The following is a 14,597-nucleotide window of genomic DNA, read 5'->3' as shown; positions in this document are numbered from 1 at the left end:
TTCATTGGAGTCGGTGCATTAATATTTTTAACCTAAACCCGCTCAGCATCATCCGAACCTGCTAACAACCATGGCGGCATGATTTTCGATCAGCGACGCTGGGTAGTCATTCTCTCGGCGAACAGCTACACCACGTAGGGCAGGGAGGGATGTCGATAGTGGCGAATCAAGACAGTCATGAGTTCAATGGTGATCATGATGAGTCCTTGTTCAGAAATTAAAATTAACGATTATTTGCAAGAGATCCACAGAAACGAAAGCATGTCACCACCCGTCCCAAGCACAAACAATGCACAAGGAAATCGAGTCTTCAGTGACTCAAATCATTCGCTACGGCTTCTCCATATTTTAAAGAGTCCAAAAATGCAGCGCATGCTCTCTCTCTTTATACATACCCTCCGGAAGAAGAGACGCTATACCCCTATAACCACTAGTCCGGTGCTTATACCTGATCCCAGCCGCCCGTCGCATATCGACCCGATTGTCTACATCATCGTCAAGTCCGACTGTGATAAACTCACTCTTCTTCGACTGAGGTGTGGGCTGGGGATACTGCTTTGGAGCAACATTGCTGCTTCCACGGCCGCTGCTCGAGTCGCCGGTGTCTTGAAAATATGCGCTCCGTGGGTAGAAAACATATGGATCCGTGGGAGCGCGTATGACTGGGGGCGCGGGTGGAGGACCCGGCCTTGAAAACGTGCGCAGTGGACCACGCATCGACGGCCGATATTCTGGCCCTGCGACAAACTTGTCAGTGCCAGGCTCATCGCGCTCAAACTTCTCCACACGGTCAACGCCCCTCAAATCCACGCGAGCAAGCGTCCGCTTCCAGAACGGGATTGGGACCTTCAATTCCTCCTTTGTCACGGAATGATTCCTCTCAAGCTCAGCCAGCGCCAGCGCGCGATTTTCTTCCATGCTCAGTCCACTGCGAAACAAAGCGGTTGCGGAGTGCGCACTCGTCTGCTCAGCAGAGTTGTTACTGGTAGTCTTAATCGTGCCATCGGACCAGTGCGATCTAACGGGGACAGCATTCTCCAGGTAGAAAGGGTCCTCGCTCTCCGAGTGCGGGGGAGGCCGTGGACTCCCTGCTTCTTTGCTCAATTTGACATGAATACCCCTCTCAGGATCATGAAGTCTAAACGTGGTTCCCTCACCTTGCAAGTCCCTCTTGCTAACGCTCACTTCTTGACCCCTGCCCAGCCCCATGCTCATGCCCGCCTCTCTTTGCTTTACCATTCCTGATGTAACAGAGTTCCTCCCCGCAAGCTGGGCCTTCAAGTGAATAACCTCGGCAGTCTTGAGATTGCAGTCCGCGCAGTGACCGCGCGCAAAGCGCCACGCGAAGTAGACGAGTGCGCCGAGGAAGAAGAGCGCAATGAAGACCAGCCACAGGATCATTAGAATCGGTAGTACATCGTTGTAATGCTTCTCCACGGCCGGTTCGGGGGTGCGCCAGCCTGTGGGAAGTCCGGGGTTAGGGATGGGACGTGATCTAGTGCTGGAGCTTGAGCTTGAGCTCAAGCTGGAAGTGATTGAAGATGAGAAGGTTGAAGTAGTCGGGGTTTGGAAGACGAACGAGGGGAGAATTGCCTCCAAGCTGCTGCTCACCGTTGAGATTGGGCTGGAAGGTGTGAATGAGCTTGGTGTAGTGGAAGAGTGTCTGCTTACCGGGAGGCTGATGCTTAATATCTGGCTGGAGGCCGATGAAGATTGAATATAGGAATGTGAGACCGCTAGGGAAGGGATGCTAGCCATCGCGGTTTTCGGAGTCGTGTGACCCGGAGACGGCCGAGAGCTCGAGGGGAAGACAGTAGTATAATCCGTGAGAGTGAGCGTTGTGGTGACACCTGGAACAGAGGTCGAGTGCAACCTAGTCGGAAACACAGTAGTGTAATCCGTGAGAGTCACAACCACGGTAATGCGATTAGTAGCCATCATAATAGCGCGTAAACGCCTAGAAGGTTGTCTCGTTATGGTGGCATGGGAGTCTTACAGGTTGTCTACTATGTTCACGGAGGAGAATTATACCATTTTTAAATAGTAATTCGTGGTAGGAATCGTATATACACTATGCATTATATTATTCATACAAAATTTTGGTGTCATACAGTTAGTCAGAGTTATGTGTTGCACAATGCTGACAAAAGTGTGCCCGTGCATGACAGTGGCATAAGCTCTTAGTGATCCAGACGGGGACAGCTTGTTATTTCAAATGAAGTCAACCACAATTCTTCTAGTGCCTTGTTGGGCGATAAAGCTGCTCCAAGAGAAACCATAGTAAAGACACACGTAATATCACCTACTGCGAAGCAAGACACAAAAGGGAGCGAGACACTTGTGCGCGAAGAATTTAAAATCTCGTCCTATTGTAAGAGCCTTGTTCTAAGAAGATAGCAACCCATTACATAGCATTTAATGAGTCTAATGCTAGCTTTTGGCCGAAACAATCGCAATGTTGTCGATACTGTCGATCATTTCGTCGACGCTCATCAGCTTGTGCTTTTCTTCCCACCCCGGCTGCATGAGTCCTTAGCAGACTAATCAATATCTCGGAAGATAGAAACGAGAGTTTTAATTGTACAGATCCTGTACTAGAAGCCTCCTTTCGATCTGCAGCTTTATAACCCTGTTCCGAGAGTTTCTCTGTGCCCTTACAGCAGTGCGACACTTTAGCTGTAATTTATAATGCGCGAGCTTGGTGTTGTTATCAATACTGCGCCATACGCTACATCCGATCTACCTAGATAAGGATCCAAAAATAATTGTGGCTCTTGTCATGAATGCATCTCCCTCGCTAACGTGTTCTTTGTCGCGTGGTAGCGACCGGCGCAGCCTAAGGATTGCCGTTGCGCTCACCCATTACCACCACGACCACCCATCACATCACTTTAGTAGGTATAGACAAGGAAAGTCATGCATTAGTAGAAGGGGTACCTCTAGGCGTCCCCTTTTCTTACCGTGCTCTCGTAGACCATAGGGGAGTGTCTTACGCTACACTGTATTGCCATTCCCACAGGGGACGATTACTGGAATAAAAGGGCTAGGACTAGTAGTATCTTTGACTAAGAGCTTGCAGCGTTGAAGGTGCTCTGATATAGCCTTGATCTGCCCTTGCTTGAAGATTCCCACGCTTGTTCGATCCTGCTATGCTAATTCCCTGCCTTCTGAGGGTCGAGCCTAGTGTTGGAGGTTAGTTTTGAAGAGGTTGCATGCTTGCGTGTAGCTGCTAATTGTGGTCTTGGACTCCTCTACTACGCCTGCGCTGAGTAGATCCTTATTTTATTTTATCTTCAGCACCTTGAAGCAATTTAAGCGATGTGTCGGTAGACTGTACGTCCTTCGATAGGCGCTTGACGGTTTTGGCGCCTCTTTGGGCTGCTGTAGGTCTTCTAGGAGCAGTTGTCTTCTAGGAGCAGTTGTATGCGTGTACGGCTGGCATAGTAATACTCGTAATGCTGGCGGTGATGTTGAGAGGATTGGTCATTTTGGACCTGATCACGATCAAGAAGAAGAAGTGAGAAGGATATGGAAAATGATATGGCAGAATTCTGAGCTGAACCGTGGCATGTGGGGATCTATCATGACAGAATCGTATAATGGTTGGTGAGCAAACCGCAAGGCTGAAGCATAGCTGAGGTTTTGCCGTAGACACCACCCTTGAATACCGCACTACAGTACTGCTACCGTATCATGGCAGGAACAACATCTTTTAGCGGTAGGAATTATGGTATCTGGCCCGGCATCATTAAGCAGCTGGGGGCCGGTAATGTTAGAGTGGTGAGGAAGGTCGGGTAGCCAGGAGGTCTGCAAGCCAAGCCTGAATGGCCAGGCTGAGCCTATCTACTACAGCTGGCACTTGGTCGCAAGCACTTCTGCTTGGACGCTACTACTACAAAAGTATCATGGCCTTCGCAATCTCTTTCGGTGACGCGAATGCTGGCTTCCAAGCGGGCATTGCCAACGGCCTAGTGAACACTGCGTTCCACGTGCCACCCGGTGAGTTGCCGGACTGCCCTAGACATGTAGGGCCCGAGCAAGCACTGACCATAGCCCCGCCTCAGAACGACCGGAGACTCCACCATACCCATCGATCGTAATACCTTTCTGCCGCGAAGTCGACTTGGTCGAGCGAGGGTCGACACTCGATCAGCTCCAGCAGAGATGTGCTGAACCGAACGCGCGGGCTGCGCTCGTCGGCCTAGGCGGCGTAGGGTACGCAGGAGGCTGTTTAGCTAGCACTGCATGCTAATTGCAGAGAAGCAAGTCGCAGCTCGCTATTGAGCATGCTTATCGCACGCGCGAGCAGTCGCCTGAGACGTGGGTGTTCTGGGTGCACGCTAGCAATGCCGCCCGGTTCGAGCAGAGCTATCGCGACATTGCCGACTGTGTTAAGATCGCTGGACGGCAAGACCTGCAGGCCAACATCTTCAAGCTGGTGCATAACTGGCTGTGCGACTGCAAGCAGCGATGGCTCCTTGTGCTGGACAACTTTGACGACCCTCGCTTTCTTCTTAGCGGCCAGGGGAATGGCGACGGTCAAGGCCAGACCACTAACGCGCAGGTTGTTCGGAAACCGCTGCGCGAGTACCTTCCCCACTGCGAGCGCGGCTCTATCCTTGCCACGACGCGGAACAAGGAAGCAGCGCTGAGGCTGGTTGAGCAGCGCGACATTGTTAGTGTAAAGCCAATGGACGAGGCGCATGCGCTGGCGCTTTTCAAGAAGAAGTTGCGAGTGCAGGGAGATAACAGCGATGCTGCCGAGCTTGTAGCGGCGCTTGAGTACATGCCGCTCGCTATTGTGCAAGCTGCAGCGTATATCTCGCAGAGAGCACCCCGACACTCAGTGGCGAAGTACTTAGAGGAATTTAGGAAGAGCGAGCGCAAGCGATCAAGCCTACTCACCCTCAATAACGGCCCGCTCCGGCGAGACTGGGAGGCCAAGAACTCTATCGTTGCTACCTGGCAAATCTCGTTTGAGCACATAAGGGAGACACAACCAAGCGCAGCGGACTTGCTCTCGCTGATGAGTTTCTTTGACCGACAAGGGATTCCAGAGGCCCTACTGCGACCTTGCAGCGAGCGGGCAGGAGGGCAAACAAACCAGACAGAGGCGGATGATGGCAGCGACGACGAGTTAGGGGACGATATATCACAGTCCAGCGCGGGTGACGTAGAATTCAGAGATGCTGTAGCAGTTCTCCAAAACTTCTCTTTTGTTTCTGTTGACACTGCTGGCACGAGCTTCGAGATGCCTGCGCTGGTGCAGCTAGCGACGCAGAGATGGCTCGAGCGGGAAAACAAGCTCGAGCGGTGGAAGCAGCAGTTTGTCAGTAACCTGTTCGCAACGTTTCCGACTGGTGAGTACGAAAACTGGGCAGCATGTCAGGCACTTTATGCGCATGCCAAGGCCGCTATAGGGCAGCAGCCCAAAGACAAGTCGTCGACAGCAGAGTGGGCAACAGTGCTCTACCGTGCAGCATGGTATGCAGAGAGGATGGACAATATTACCGACGCTGTAACACTAGCTACGAAGTCAGCGGAAGCGCGGAAGAAGGTGCTAGGGCAAGAGCATAAGGACACTTTGTCTAGGATCGGCATACAGACTTGGTGGCCGATGGGATGACGCCGAGAAGCTAGAGGTGCAGGTGATGCAGACTCGCAAGATGAAGCTTGGAACATACCATCCCGACACGCTAACGAGCATGGCCAATCTGGCATCGATATATAAGGACCAAGCTCGATGGAACGACGCAGAGAAGCTGCAAGTGCAAGTGATAGAGACGCGCAAGACGAAGCTCGGAGTGGACCATCCAGACACGCTGACCAGCATGGCCAACCTGGCATCAATGCAAACTCTTCTCTGGATAGCCGCTCATCTGCGGGTCTGTTTGGAGATGTTCATTGGTCGGCGACTCAATACCTGGCAAGCACACTGTCCCAGGATCCTTTTCTCCGACCACTATATACTCGTGCTCTGCAAGATATCGGGCCAGAACGATTCTCAACACACCATGACCGACTTCTGAAGAAGTTCCTAGCAGACCTTGGATTGGAGAGGAGAGACCATATCCATCTGCAAGCCGTTCGCTTCCTCCGAACTCGATCGAGACGGGAAGAAGTGACGGCGCACATTTGTCGATTTAATCGACCACACTCCAGCCTTGCAGATCAGCAAAAACTGCAGCAGATTTTAGATCAAGAAGAAGACCGGAGCTACCATTTGGACCATTATCTCAAAGCGAGGAGTGAGCCCCTACAAGAGATGGAAGAAGAATATGAAGTTATCGATGACATAAATGACAATGAAAACAATGACAAAGACGAGAATGAGGAAGAAGAAGGAGAATCTGGCAACGAAACTGAGAACGTTCAGATTGAGAAGCTTCCCAATATCGAGTCGGTAGTGACCATTCTCACCGAAGGACCATCATTTCAGGCATTCAAATCGAGCCTTCAATCTTTAGTCAATCCTCCCACGACAATAAGGGAAGCGCTGCGTTCCCAAAACATCAAGGTGTTGCAAAAATTACTCAAAAAACGATTTGAGGTCGTTCCCCAGGGCGAGTACTCCTGGATTCGTGAGCTAGGTGAGATTGGCTATACACACGATGAACTTGCAGAACTTTTGTTCGAGCAGGCCAACGATGCTCCCTGGATATACTTTGAACCGAGCATATACAATCTTCCCGCAGTACGAACTGGTGTTCATCTTCCAGGATGCGTACATCAGTTCCCCTCATCCGATCGATCCACTCTTTATCAATCAGCCCCAACACAAGTACCTTTTTCTCCTTCTGGCAGTTGGCGACGTGTTATCAAAATTGTTGAAGAACTCTGCGGTGTAGCCGGTGTCACGCCAACAACCCGAAACACAGAAAATTGGGATGGCTCTATCAGATTTGAAGAGGAAAATTCTGTGGCAACAGTGACATGTTCTCAACCTCTCGAAAGTGTTGATGCGGAGCATTGTAGGATAATTTCCCGGCTCATAAACTCTCTCGGACGCTTCTGCCAAGCTGTAGGCCACGTTCAAGCTGCAGGGCTTTGTTGCGATTCATTCACTATACTGTGGCTACCGACACAATATACTCGTCAACAATCTCCGTTGGAACCTTCGGTAGAGGTCTGTCGGATCGACTTCGAACTCCCCCTCCAGCTGCTATCGGAGTTGGAAGATTTATCTGCCATACCCAACACAAGCCCGGTAGATATTCTGAGGGCCCAGAAGACGGCCTCGCAGATATTACGACCCTTTGGGCAAGGCATTACGGAAGTCTCCTACGACGACAGTGTCAATGCTAGTCTCCAAATCTGCTGCTTGGCCACTCAGGTCGTATGCTTAGGTTTTTTATCGTACACTCAGGCACATGCTGGGACCATCCGGCCGTTTTTTCTGGATACTCCGCTGAAGAAAATCCGTCTACTTGGCAATTTGACATCTACTGATGGACAAGATTGGATAGAAGCGAGTCTTAACAATCTGACAAGCATCGGAGACATGATACAATCTCATGTCCTTGCGTTCAACATGATGCAGCTCCGCTTCCCTTCCCTGCCATCCACCAAAGGAACCATATACAATCTTTGTACAACTGCGTATGATCTTCTTGACACATGGGGCCCCGGCGAGTTCTTAGTTCGAGGTACAGATATGATGCCTTTCGCCATCCAGATTGGTAACGGGGTTGTCTACTTATCTGATTTGAATGTCAACGACAAATTCCATTGGAGCAGAGATGTCTCCATTGAAAGCCTACCTCGAATTCCTCTCGATCTACTAAGCAAGCTGATTATTGGAACGTCTGTCGTTGTTAATGGGAATTGCGTAGCCGATGCAAAACATTGCTGGGCAACTTCATCTCAGTTCCTCGAGCCCCTTTGGCCTCATGGATCTCATTGGGAGCTTGACGAGAAGCAGTTTGGGATGCAAGCCGGAAATTACGTCATATTTCAGGCCATCGCCGCTTCACACAAGCTTCCTGGTCTGACTTTGAAACAACATAGACTTCAGCAAGACGATGAAATGCTTGTCCCTTTCTTGGACAGCATATGGGCCGTACAAGTGAGCTTCTGCACGCGTGTTGCTCGAAGAGTGCCACTCCGAGAAATGATAGCCGACTTACTTCCAGTCTTTTCGATGTCGTCATCTTCCCATGCTGAAACACATCTATGGGAAGAGCTCCTGAAGGTCGATATTATCAACGCCTTTCGACACAACACTATCCGCGATCTGTTGACTAAACTTTCTTCTCAACTTCAACAACACGTTCTGAGAATGATTCGAAGGATATTCAAAATCCTTCAGCATACAGGACTTGACCGTGAAGGGAAGATCTTGATGGTGGCGTGGCCGCATGAACATGAATTATTCAGATGTTTCAGGGTCACCTGCGAGAAAGAAAACTCATGGGCTGGCATCCTTGCGGATTCGGAGGATTCTGCTACATTCGCCTACATCACGACCAGGTGTTTCGAAACCAAGAAGATCAAGTGTAGCGGGCCCAGTCCCACTTGGCAGAGTACAATTCAATTATTGGAGACAGCTGTTGTACTTCATAACAGAGACGCTTCCTCACTCACAACTACTCTGCAGCACAATATGACGTACTTCCAGAAGCCGGATCGCCTCTTCTACGTCAAAGCTCAGAGACCAGATACCGCCGATGTAGCAAACTTGATCACCTCCCGCATGACAAGTCCACCAGATATACAGCGAAGATTGCTCGTTAGACTCACGAAAGAGCGCAAACAGCGGGCAAGACTCCGCGAAAGGATAGCCTCCGATGATCTTGCCGAGGAAGTGGCCATTCTTCATTAGTTAATCTCGTTGTGTTAAGCATACAATCAACCATCACTCTAGAACTTCAAATGTTGGCTTTCGTTGTGACTGCGCTTCATTGACGTGTATTATACGTGGTTATATAGGATAGTAGAGAGGAAGTTCCAGAGTGGAGTCAACGTAAAGTAGCTTTGTGAGATGTATTCTAAGTAAATTATAATAGCTGTTCTACTTACCAGTGCACCTCTATGTACAAATACATCGCCGTAGAGAGTTTCAGAAAGTCGAATTGATCAGGCATACTCTGGATGGGCCACGAGCCTAACGTCGTCGCCTCAGACGCTCGCAGTGGGGACATTGCAGCACCCTCTCCCAGCACTGCTGAAGAGGTCTTGCTCAAGTTTCGCACCTGATAGAATTCTGGATTTCGACTGCATGCTGGGATCCAGGGCTTCTCACGGTCAGCCTTGACCCAGTCCCACCATTGACCTTGAACTGGTTCGGCCTCTTTGCATGCTCCGCGGCGACCTAAGTACCTGCGGTATTTTGGTAGACCGAAGAAGACCATCCACAGCCATACTATAATGAGAAGCATCGCGCCGAGGAAAGCGAGACCGATCTTCATGCTGGTCTGATCTGTCAAGTCCGGAGATCTTCCTATTGGTTTGGAAGTCGTGGATGGCAGATTGTCATCACCGTGCAAGGAGTCCGAGGCTGATGATGGATGTGTCTTTTCCAGCGTGGTTGATGATATAAACACGGTAGCGTTAGGATGCATCGCTGCTGTTTCTGGCAGGTTCGTCGCTCGTCCGGGGACTGATGCGTGCGTATGTGCTTTTGTCCTGTGACGCTTGCCAAACCCAGCAGTCTGTTTTGGGCGTGAGGAAATTTTTGCTGGGTTCGTCATCTTCGGAATTGTCTCATCAAATGAATATGGCAGCGATGAAGAGTAATGAGAGCCAGTCCCCGTGGGAAACCGGTACGTAAAGCATCGAGTAGGGTATACCACTCCGCTCAAAGTGCTGCAGGGACGAAATCCAGAAACCGGTGCCATGATTCCAGACCAATGGAAAGAAAACGATGGTGGAGGGCAAATGTATCGCGAGCCTGATTTCCATACTTGCATTGTGTGATCTTGTAAGTGGTGAATGCAATATTGAAACACAATGGTGAAATGTGATTTCCCATTACGCTTCACAGACTTGGAAACGTACAAGACAATGTTCGAGGAGCTAACGGCCGCTAACACTGGACGCCTAGATGCACAGTGGCAGACACAACCAATAAGAACGTAGCAGCCGCCTCACTCTATTATACATTTGTGAAATTGCAACCCTACGTCAGTGTTGAGGTGCACAGTAGGGTCTCAAGGATTCACACTTTTATCGTCGGACACTGTGACGCACTGAGAGATGCAGGACACCGTCGATTGTTATCGCATGATAGTTCCGAATGTATGCTAGAGCATACACTAGATATTTTTCCGCGATTTTAGATAGCTTAGGCATGCGGAACGGGACCCCTGCCACCCTAGGATTCACAGATCATTTGAAATGCTTGAAATGGCGAAGGTGCTATGTGAATAAGCTTCGATGATGCCTTGAGCACATGCAACGCGCGAAATGATATGATTTTGAAGGCCGTGGGCGACCTGGCCAACCGTATGTGGACGTCAAGACTGTCAGCATGCGGAACCGGCTGTGGTAGATGAGATGCACGGTCACCCAGCCCTCCCAGCATTAAAAAGTAAAATGTATGGCGGGTTCTAAGGCTCAGAAGCTTTAAGAGCGTGAACCTGAACATCACCGACAGTCAAATTTGCTAGAGTGTTTGTCCTGATCGTAAGATTCGAGCAACTACATGTACCGCCGATCGTGCTGTGAATCAGTAAATGTCCTACTGCCATTTTTCCTTGGCCCTCGTTAATGCACAATTCAATGTTTCTCATGGAGTGATTTATGTAGACTTCCATTTGCTGTAGAGTGATTGCTGGGAGCAATCAATTCTGACCTTGATAGTTAGATTTAGCTGGAAGTACAGATTTGGCTCTTATATTATTCACAGTGACTGACACAAAACCCTGGAATCCAGCACACCTTATCCGGTAGGATCTCAATACATGAGACGGTTATAAATCCGTCATCTGATAGTCTATCCTGGATTTCGTCGCATCTATACGATCACGCGTGCATGCTGGTCCAAAGTCACCAGAATGCTATCTATAATTTTGGGAAGTTGCGCCGCGTGACTTTTTGCGGAGATTACCTTCAAAATCGTGCTCTCAAAATTGGTTACGGAATGGGTTTTTGCTAGAGGGCGCCGGTAGTCCACGGCTGGTGTACATGCAGAAATCCGACGGGCTTGAGCGTGCGCTTTGTGGGATCTACAACCGTTTGTGGTACCCGTGAGCCAAGCAAACGTCCATTCTATCTTCCAGAGAGCGTGTGCGCACTTTCCCCCGCGGTTATCGAGGCTGTGGATGCAAGAGGAAATGTGGACGAAGAGGTTTTGATTCCAGACCAAAGTCGCGATTGTGTCTCTTTTCGAGATGGCGTGTGGCTGGCGGATGCACAGCCACAGAAGCCTCACCCTCGAGAAAACCACACACGTCGTCGACAATTCCACAGATGTCCCTAAAACTGCCATGCGTTCTACATGCCCGGTTTGATAGGACTCCGGCAGACCCGGCGTCAATTATTCCGACTCACCATCTTGTGCGCGATTCTACAGGTGCTCCTACTCCGTTACGTGGGAATCTTCTCAAGCCCCCAACTGCCCACAATGCCTTCAGCACAATCCGCGCACGAGGTCGCGTCCTCGCTACTAGCTAATCAAGGCCTAGCCCTAAAGTCCATTGATGTTCTGCAATCGCTATGGGCAGGGTATGGGGAAATATGTCGCATCACAGCAACCCCAAACGTGTCGCCCAACTCATCCGGCGCCACGTCGCGAACAGGATCAACAGTAGCATCAAGCGCTTCAACGCCACAAGAAGTTCAGTCGTACATATTGAAACTCATCACACCTCCAACCACCAAAGCACACAATGAAGGCCATACGCGCAAGATTCTGAGCTATCAAGTCGAGCAGTACTTTTACACCAATCTCGCACCGCAACTACCGCCCCACATCCCCGTCGCAAGACACATCGCGAGCATATATGAGCCGCGTTCCGATGGAGGCGTATCTATGGCCATGATCATTAGCGACCTCAAGCAAACCTACCCCGTCGCAGGCGAGAAACGCGACGTCTTGAATCAGATCCAAGTACATGCCGCACTCGACTGGCTTTCTTCGTTCCATGGGTTCTGGTGGCCGCGCATCCCCAGCTTGGACCGCAGCCAGCTCGTTCGCCCGCCTTTGCAGGAGGTCACTACCGACGGCCAAGACGCGCGGCACAAGTCTGTGTGGCTGAATGGCGGATACACGTATCTGGCCACGCGCCGCACAGAGTATGCGAACCTTGCAGCTGACCATGGGTCCGAGTGGTGGTCATTGACGGACTGGGAGAAGGACGAGTTCTCGATTGCGGAGCTGGTGGCGAGCGTGCTGGAGCCGAAGCAGGAAGGTTGGAGTCCGATCGAGGGGTACACTACGCTTATCCACGGGGATGTAAAAAGCGAGAATTTGTTCACAAGCAAGAATGGCGAGGAGGTCGTCTTCTATGACTTCCAGTATGTCGGGCTTGGACTCGGTGTGTGCGATCTAGCGAAACTATTTACCTGCTCGGTGCCACTGGAGATGCTTGTAGATGATCGGCCGGTGCCGCGGGAATTGGCGATGCCAGATGGTGAGAAGGAATTGCTTAAGCGGTATTGGGTGAGGCTCAAGAAAGAGTCTGGCAAGGAATATGACTGGAACATTTTGGTGAATCATTGGGAGATGGCATTGGTGGATTGGTTACGCTTCCAGGCCAGCTGGGGCTTCTGGGGGAACACCGAGTGGCTGGAGGCGCGAGTGCGGTTTATCCTGAAGAACGAAAAGTGGAAGGACGCTGTCGCAGGCAACGCAAAAATGGCCGGTCTTTGGGGCAAGGAGCAACTTCTGTGAACAATGGTCAAGCTGCACGAGTATATTTGAAGCACCCAATCTGGGTCTGCCAGAAGGTATAGATTATAGACATGACCGTGCCAGTGGACCGACTTTAGCTGCTTGAAAATCACGAACTGTGATTTTCCAAGTTGAAAGACACAACACCCGCAGTTACATCTGCTTTTCCTCCATCGTCTTTCGGTGGTCTAGGGGCGGGGCCGGCTCAGCACGTTTGGTTTTTCCTCAAACCCACAACCTTGCTTACACTGGAATGCCATACCAGGTCAAGGTAAGCTATCCTCGTGCATCATGTCCATCGCCTCCGGTATGCAATCATCTGAAAGCTGTTGACTAAGTCGCGGTGCAACGTTGGCAGAAGCGAGGAAGTATTTCATCCTCGTGCTCACCATAAGCTGCTTGTCCAATGTGGCAGCCTCAATTCGTCCAGACATGGCCTTCACCTGGAAAAGTGTAGTTCGAATGGCCCATCGTCTTGCTTGTCAACATGCTGGTTTTTCGATGGCGTCAAAGCCTGCAAACAGTTCAACCGTGCCGCGTCATATTCTCTCTCAACTCCTCATTCCACTTGATGATCAGATGGTTCGTCAAAGCCTGCAACTCCCTCGCACCCGTCGAGCGCGCATTCGGGTCCGCCAGCAAACTCGTCTCGAATCCTTTATTCGCCCACAGCGTAGCCGGCTTCCAATCCTCAATTCTGGCATGCGCGATAGCGGCGATGTGATATGCCTTGACGTAGTAGTCCGCAAGTCCCTCTTCTTCGAGCTGCTCGACCAGCTGAACGCTCGCTTCAGCGTTCTTCCGTGCCTTCCTCTTGCCCACGACCGACTGCGGAACGGACAACGTGAGCTGCGGCTCAAACGCAACGAACGCCTTCTGGAGGTCCTGTCTGCGCTGATCGCTGGCTTGTCGCGCTTCCTGCTCCTGCGCGCAGGCTTCGCAGGTGCATTTGAAACCGTACTGGTCGAGGCGTCTCTGGCGAGCCTCATGGCTGTACAGCAAGGGGATGTAGGTAGCGAAAATCTCTTCGCCTTCTTCAATGCGCCGATTTGCGTACACAATGCGGCGACCTGTCTGAGGGTTCCAGTACTGACTAGTAGATGGACGGCATGAGTGATTGATGCGCGCGCCCTTGGGAAACAATCCGAGGCTGTTACCGGTAGTATATGCATTGCTACGCATAATGGCCATGAGCGTGTCGTTGGCATCCTCTGAAGGTGACATGTGGGCGTGGAGAGACATGACTTCTGTTTTCTGTTCCGGGGAAAGAGCATCGAAAGACGATTGTAGGAGCGTGTTGATGTCGCCCAGGGGATATGCAACGCCGTCTCGAAATTCGGGAGGGGTGATGTGGATCATCGCTGGCTCAGACAAAATGGTGTCGCCCGGTTCGATGACTCTGGTAGCGTATACACCAATGCCCTTGCCTGGGCTGGGTCGTGCCTCCCATACCTGAGGTGGGCCCAGGCATGATCGAGAGAAGGTTATCCATGAGGACTCGCTGCAGGATATGGCAGGAGACGCGAACGCGGTGAGAAGTAGCGCAACAAGGGTGAGCATAATGATGGCGAACGGGTTAGTGGCACGGAGAAGGGAAAATTTGTCGTTGCACAGGTACGATGAGAACAATCCGAAGATGGGAGAACCATAGTTGATATTGATACCTGAGGATGCAAAGGGTGAAACACGTTTCAGCTCCAGATGTTACAGCTGCCCCTTGTGACAGACGCTCCCCGCGGCGCATCGTCCAGACTCCAGAAGAGGC

At 50.9% G+C, this 14,597-nt stretch overlaps 5 protein-coding genes across 5 annotated transcripts; 2 read left to right on the top strand and 3 right to left on the bottom strand.

Moving 5' to 3' along the window:
• Positions 1 to 310: 310 nt before the first annotated feature.
• On the bottom strand, positions 311 to 1,938 carry CC84DRAFT_1180153 (uncharacterized protein; the record flags this gene model as incomplete). Its single annotated transcript, XM_018180459.1, has 2 exons — positions 311 to 336; positions 396 to 1,938. 2 exons carry the CDS (start codon positions 1,936 to 1,938, stop codon positions 311 to 313), a joined length of 1,569 nt encoding a protein of 522 aa, XP_018031448.1.
• Positions 1,939 to 3,824: 1,886 nt separating this feature from the next.
• On the top strand, positions 3,825 to 6,066 carry CC84DRAFT_1229758 (uncharacterized protein; the record flags this gene model as incomplete). The annotated part of the gene is made up of 4 exons (XM_018183675.1): positions 3,825 to 3,999; positions 4,038 to 4,215; positions 4,264 to 5,535; positions 5,606 to 6,066. The coding sequence occupies 4 exons, from the start codon at positions 3,825 to 3,827 to the stop codon at positions 6,027 to 6,029; spliced, it is 2,049 nt and encodes a 682-aa protein (XP_018031447.1). The 3' UTR covers positions 6,030 to 6,066.
• Positions 6,067 to 9,014: 2,948 nt separating this feature from the next.
• On the bottom strand, positions 9,015 to 9,836 carry CC84DRAFT_1180151 (uncharacterized protein; the record flags this gene model as incomplete). The annotated part of the gene is made up of 1 exon (XM_018180458.1): positions 9,015 to 9,836. The coding sequence occupies one exon, from the start codon at positions 9,834 to 9,836 to the stop codon at positions 9,015 to 9,017; it is 822 nt and encodes a 273-aa protein (XP_018031446.1).
• Positions 9,837 to 11,409: 1,573 nt separating this feature from the next.
• Positions 11,410 to 12,921, top strand: CC84DRAFT_1168253 (uncharacterized protein). The gene has a single exon (XM_018179354.1). It carries the CDS (start codon positions 11,564 to 11,566, stop codon positions 12,830 to 12,832), a length of 1,269 nt encoding a protein of 422 aa, XP_018031445.1. The 5' UTR covers positions 11,410 to 11,563; the 3' UTR covers positions 12,833 to 12,921.
• Positions 12,922 to 13,048: 127 nt separating this feature from the next.
• CC84DRAFT_1229752 (SET domain-containing protein) lies at positions 13,049 to 14,404 on the bottom strand. The gene has a single exon (XM_018183674.1). It carries the CDS (start codon positions 14,390 to 14,392, stop codon positions 13,358 to 13,360), a length of 1,035 nt encoding a protein of 344 aa, XP_018031444.1. The 5' UTR covers positions 14,393 to 14,404; the 3' UTR covers positions 13,049 to 13,357.
• Positions 14,405 to 14,597: the final 193 nt, after the last annotated feature.

The sequence above is a fragment of the Paraphaeosphaeria sporulosa genome (assembly GCF_001642045.1).
Source record: "Paraphaeosphaeria sporulosa strain AP3s5-JAC2a unplaced genomic scaffold CC84scaffold_11, whole genome shotgun sequence".
Lineage (NCBI taxonomy): Eukaryota > Fungi > Ascomycota > Dothideomycetes > Pleosporales > Didymosphaeriaceae > Paraphaeosphaeria > Paraphaeosphaeria sporulosa.
Note: the sequence above shows the minus strand (reverse complement) of the source record. Positions and strands in the feature narration are given on the sequence as shown.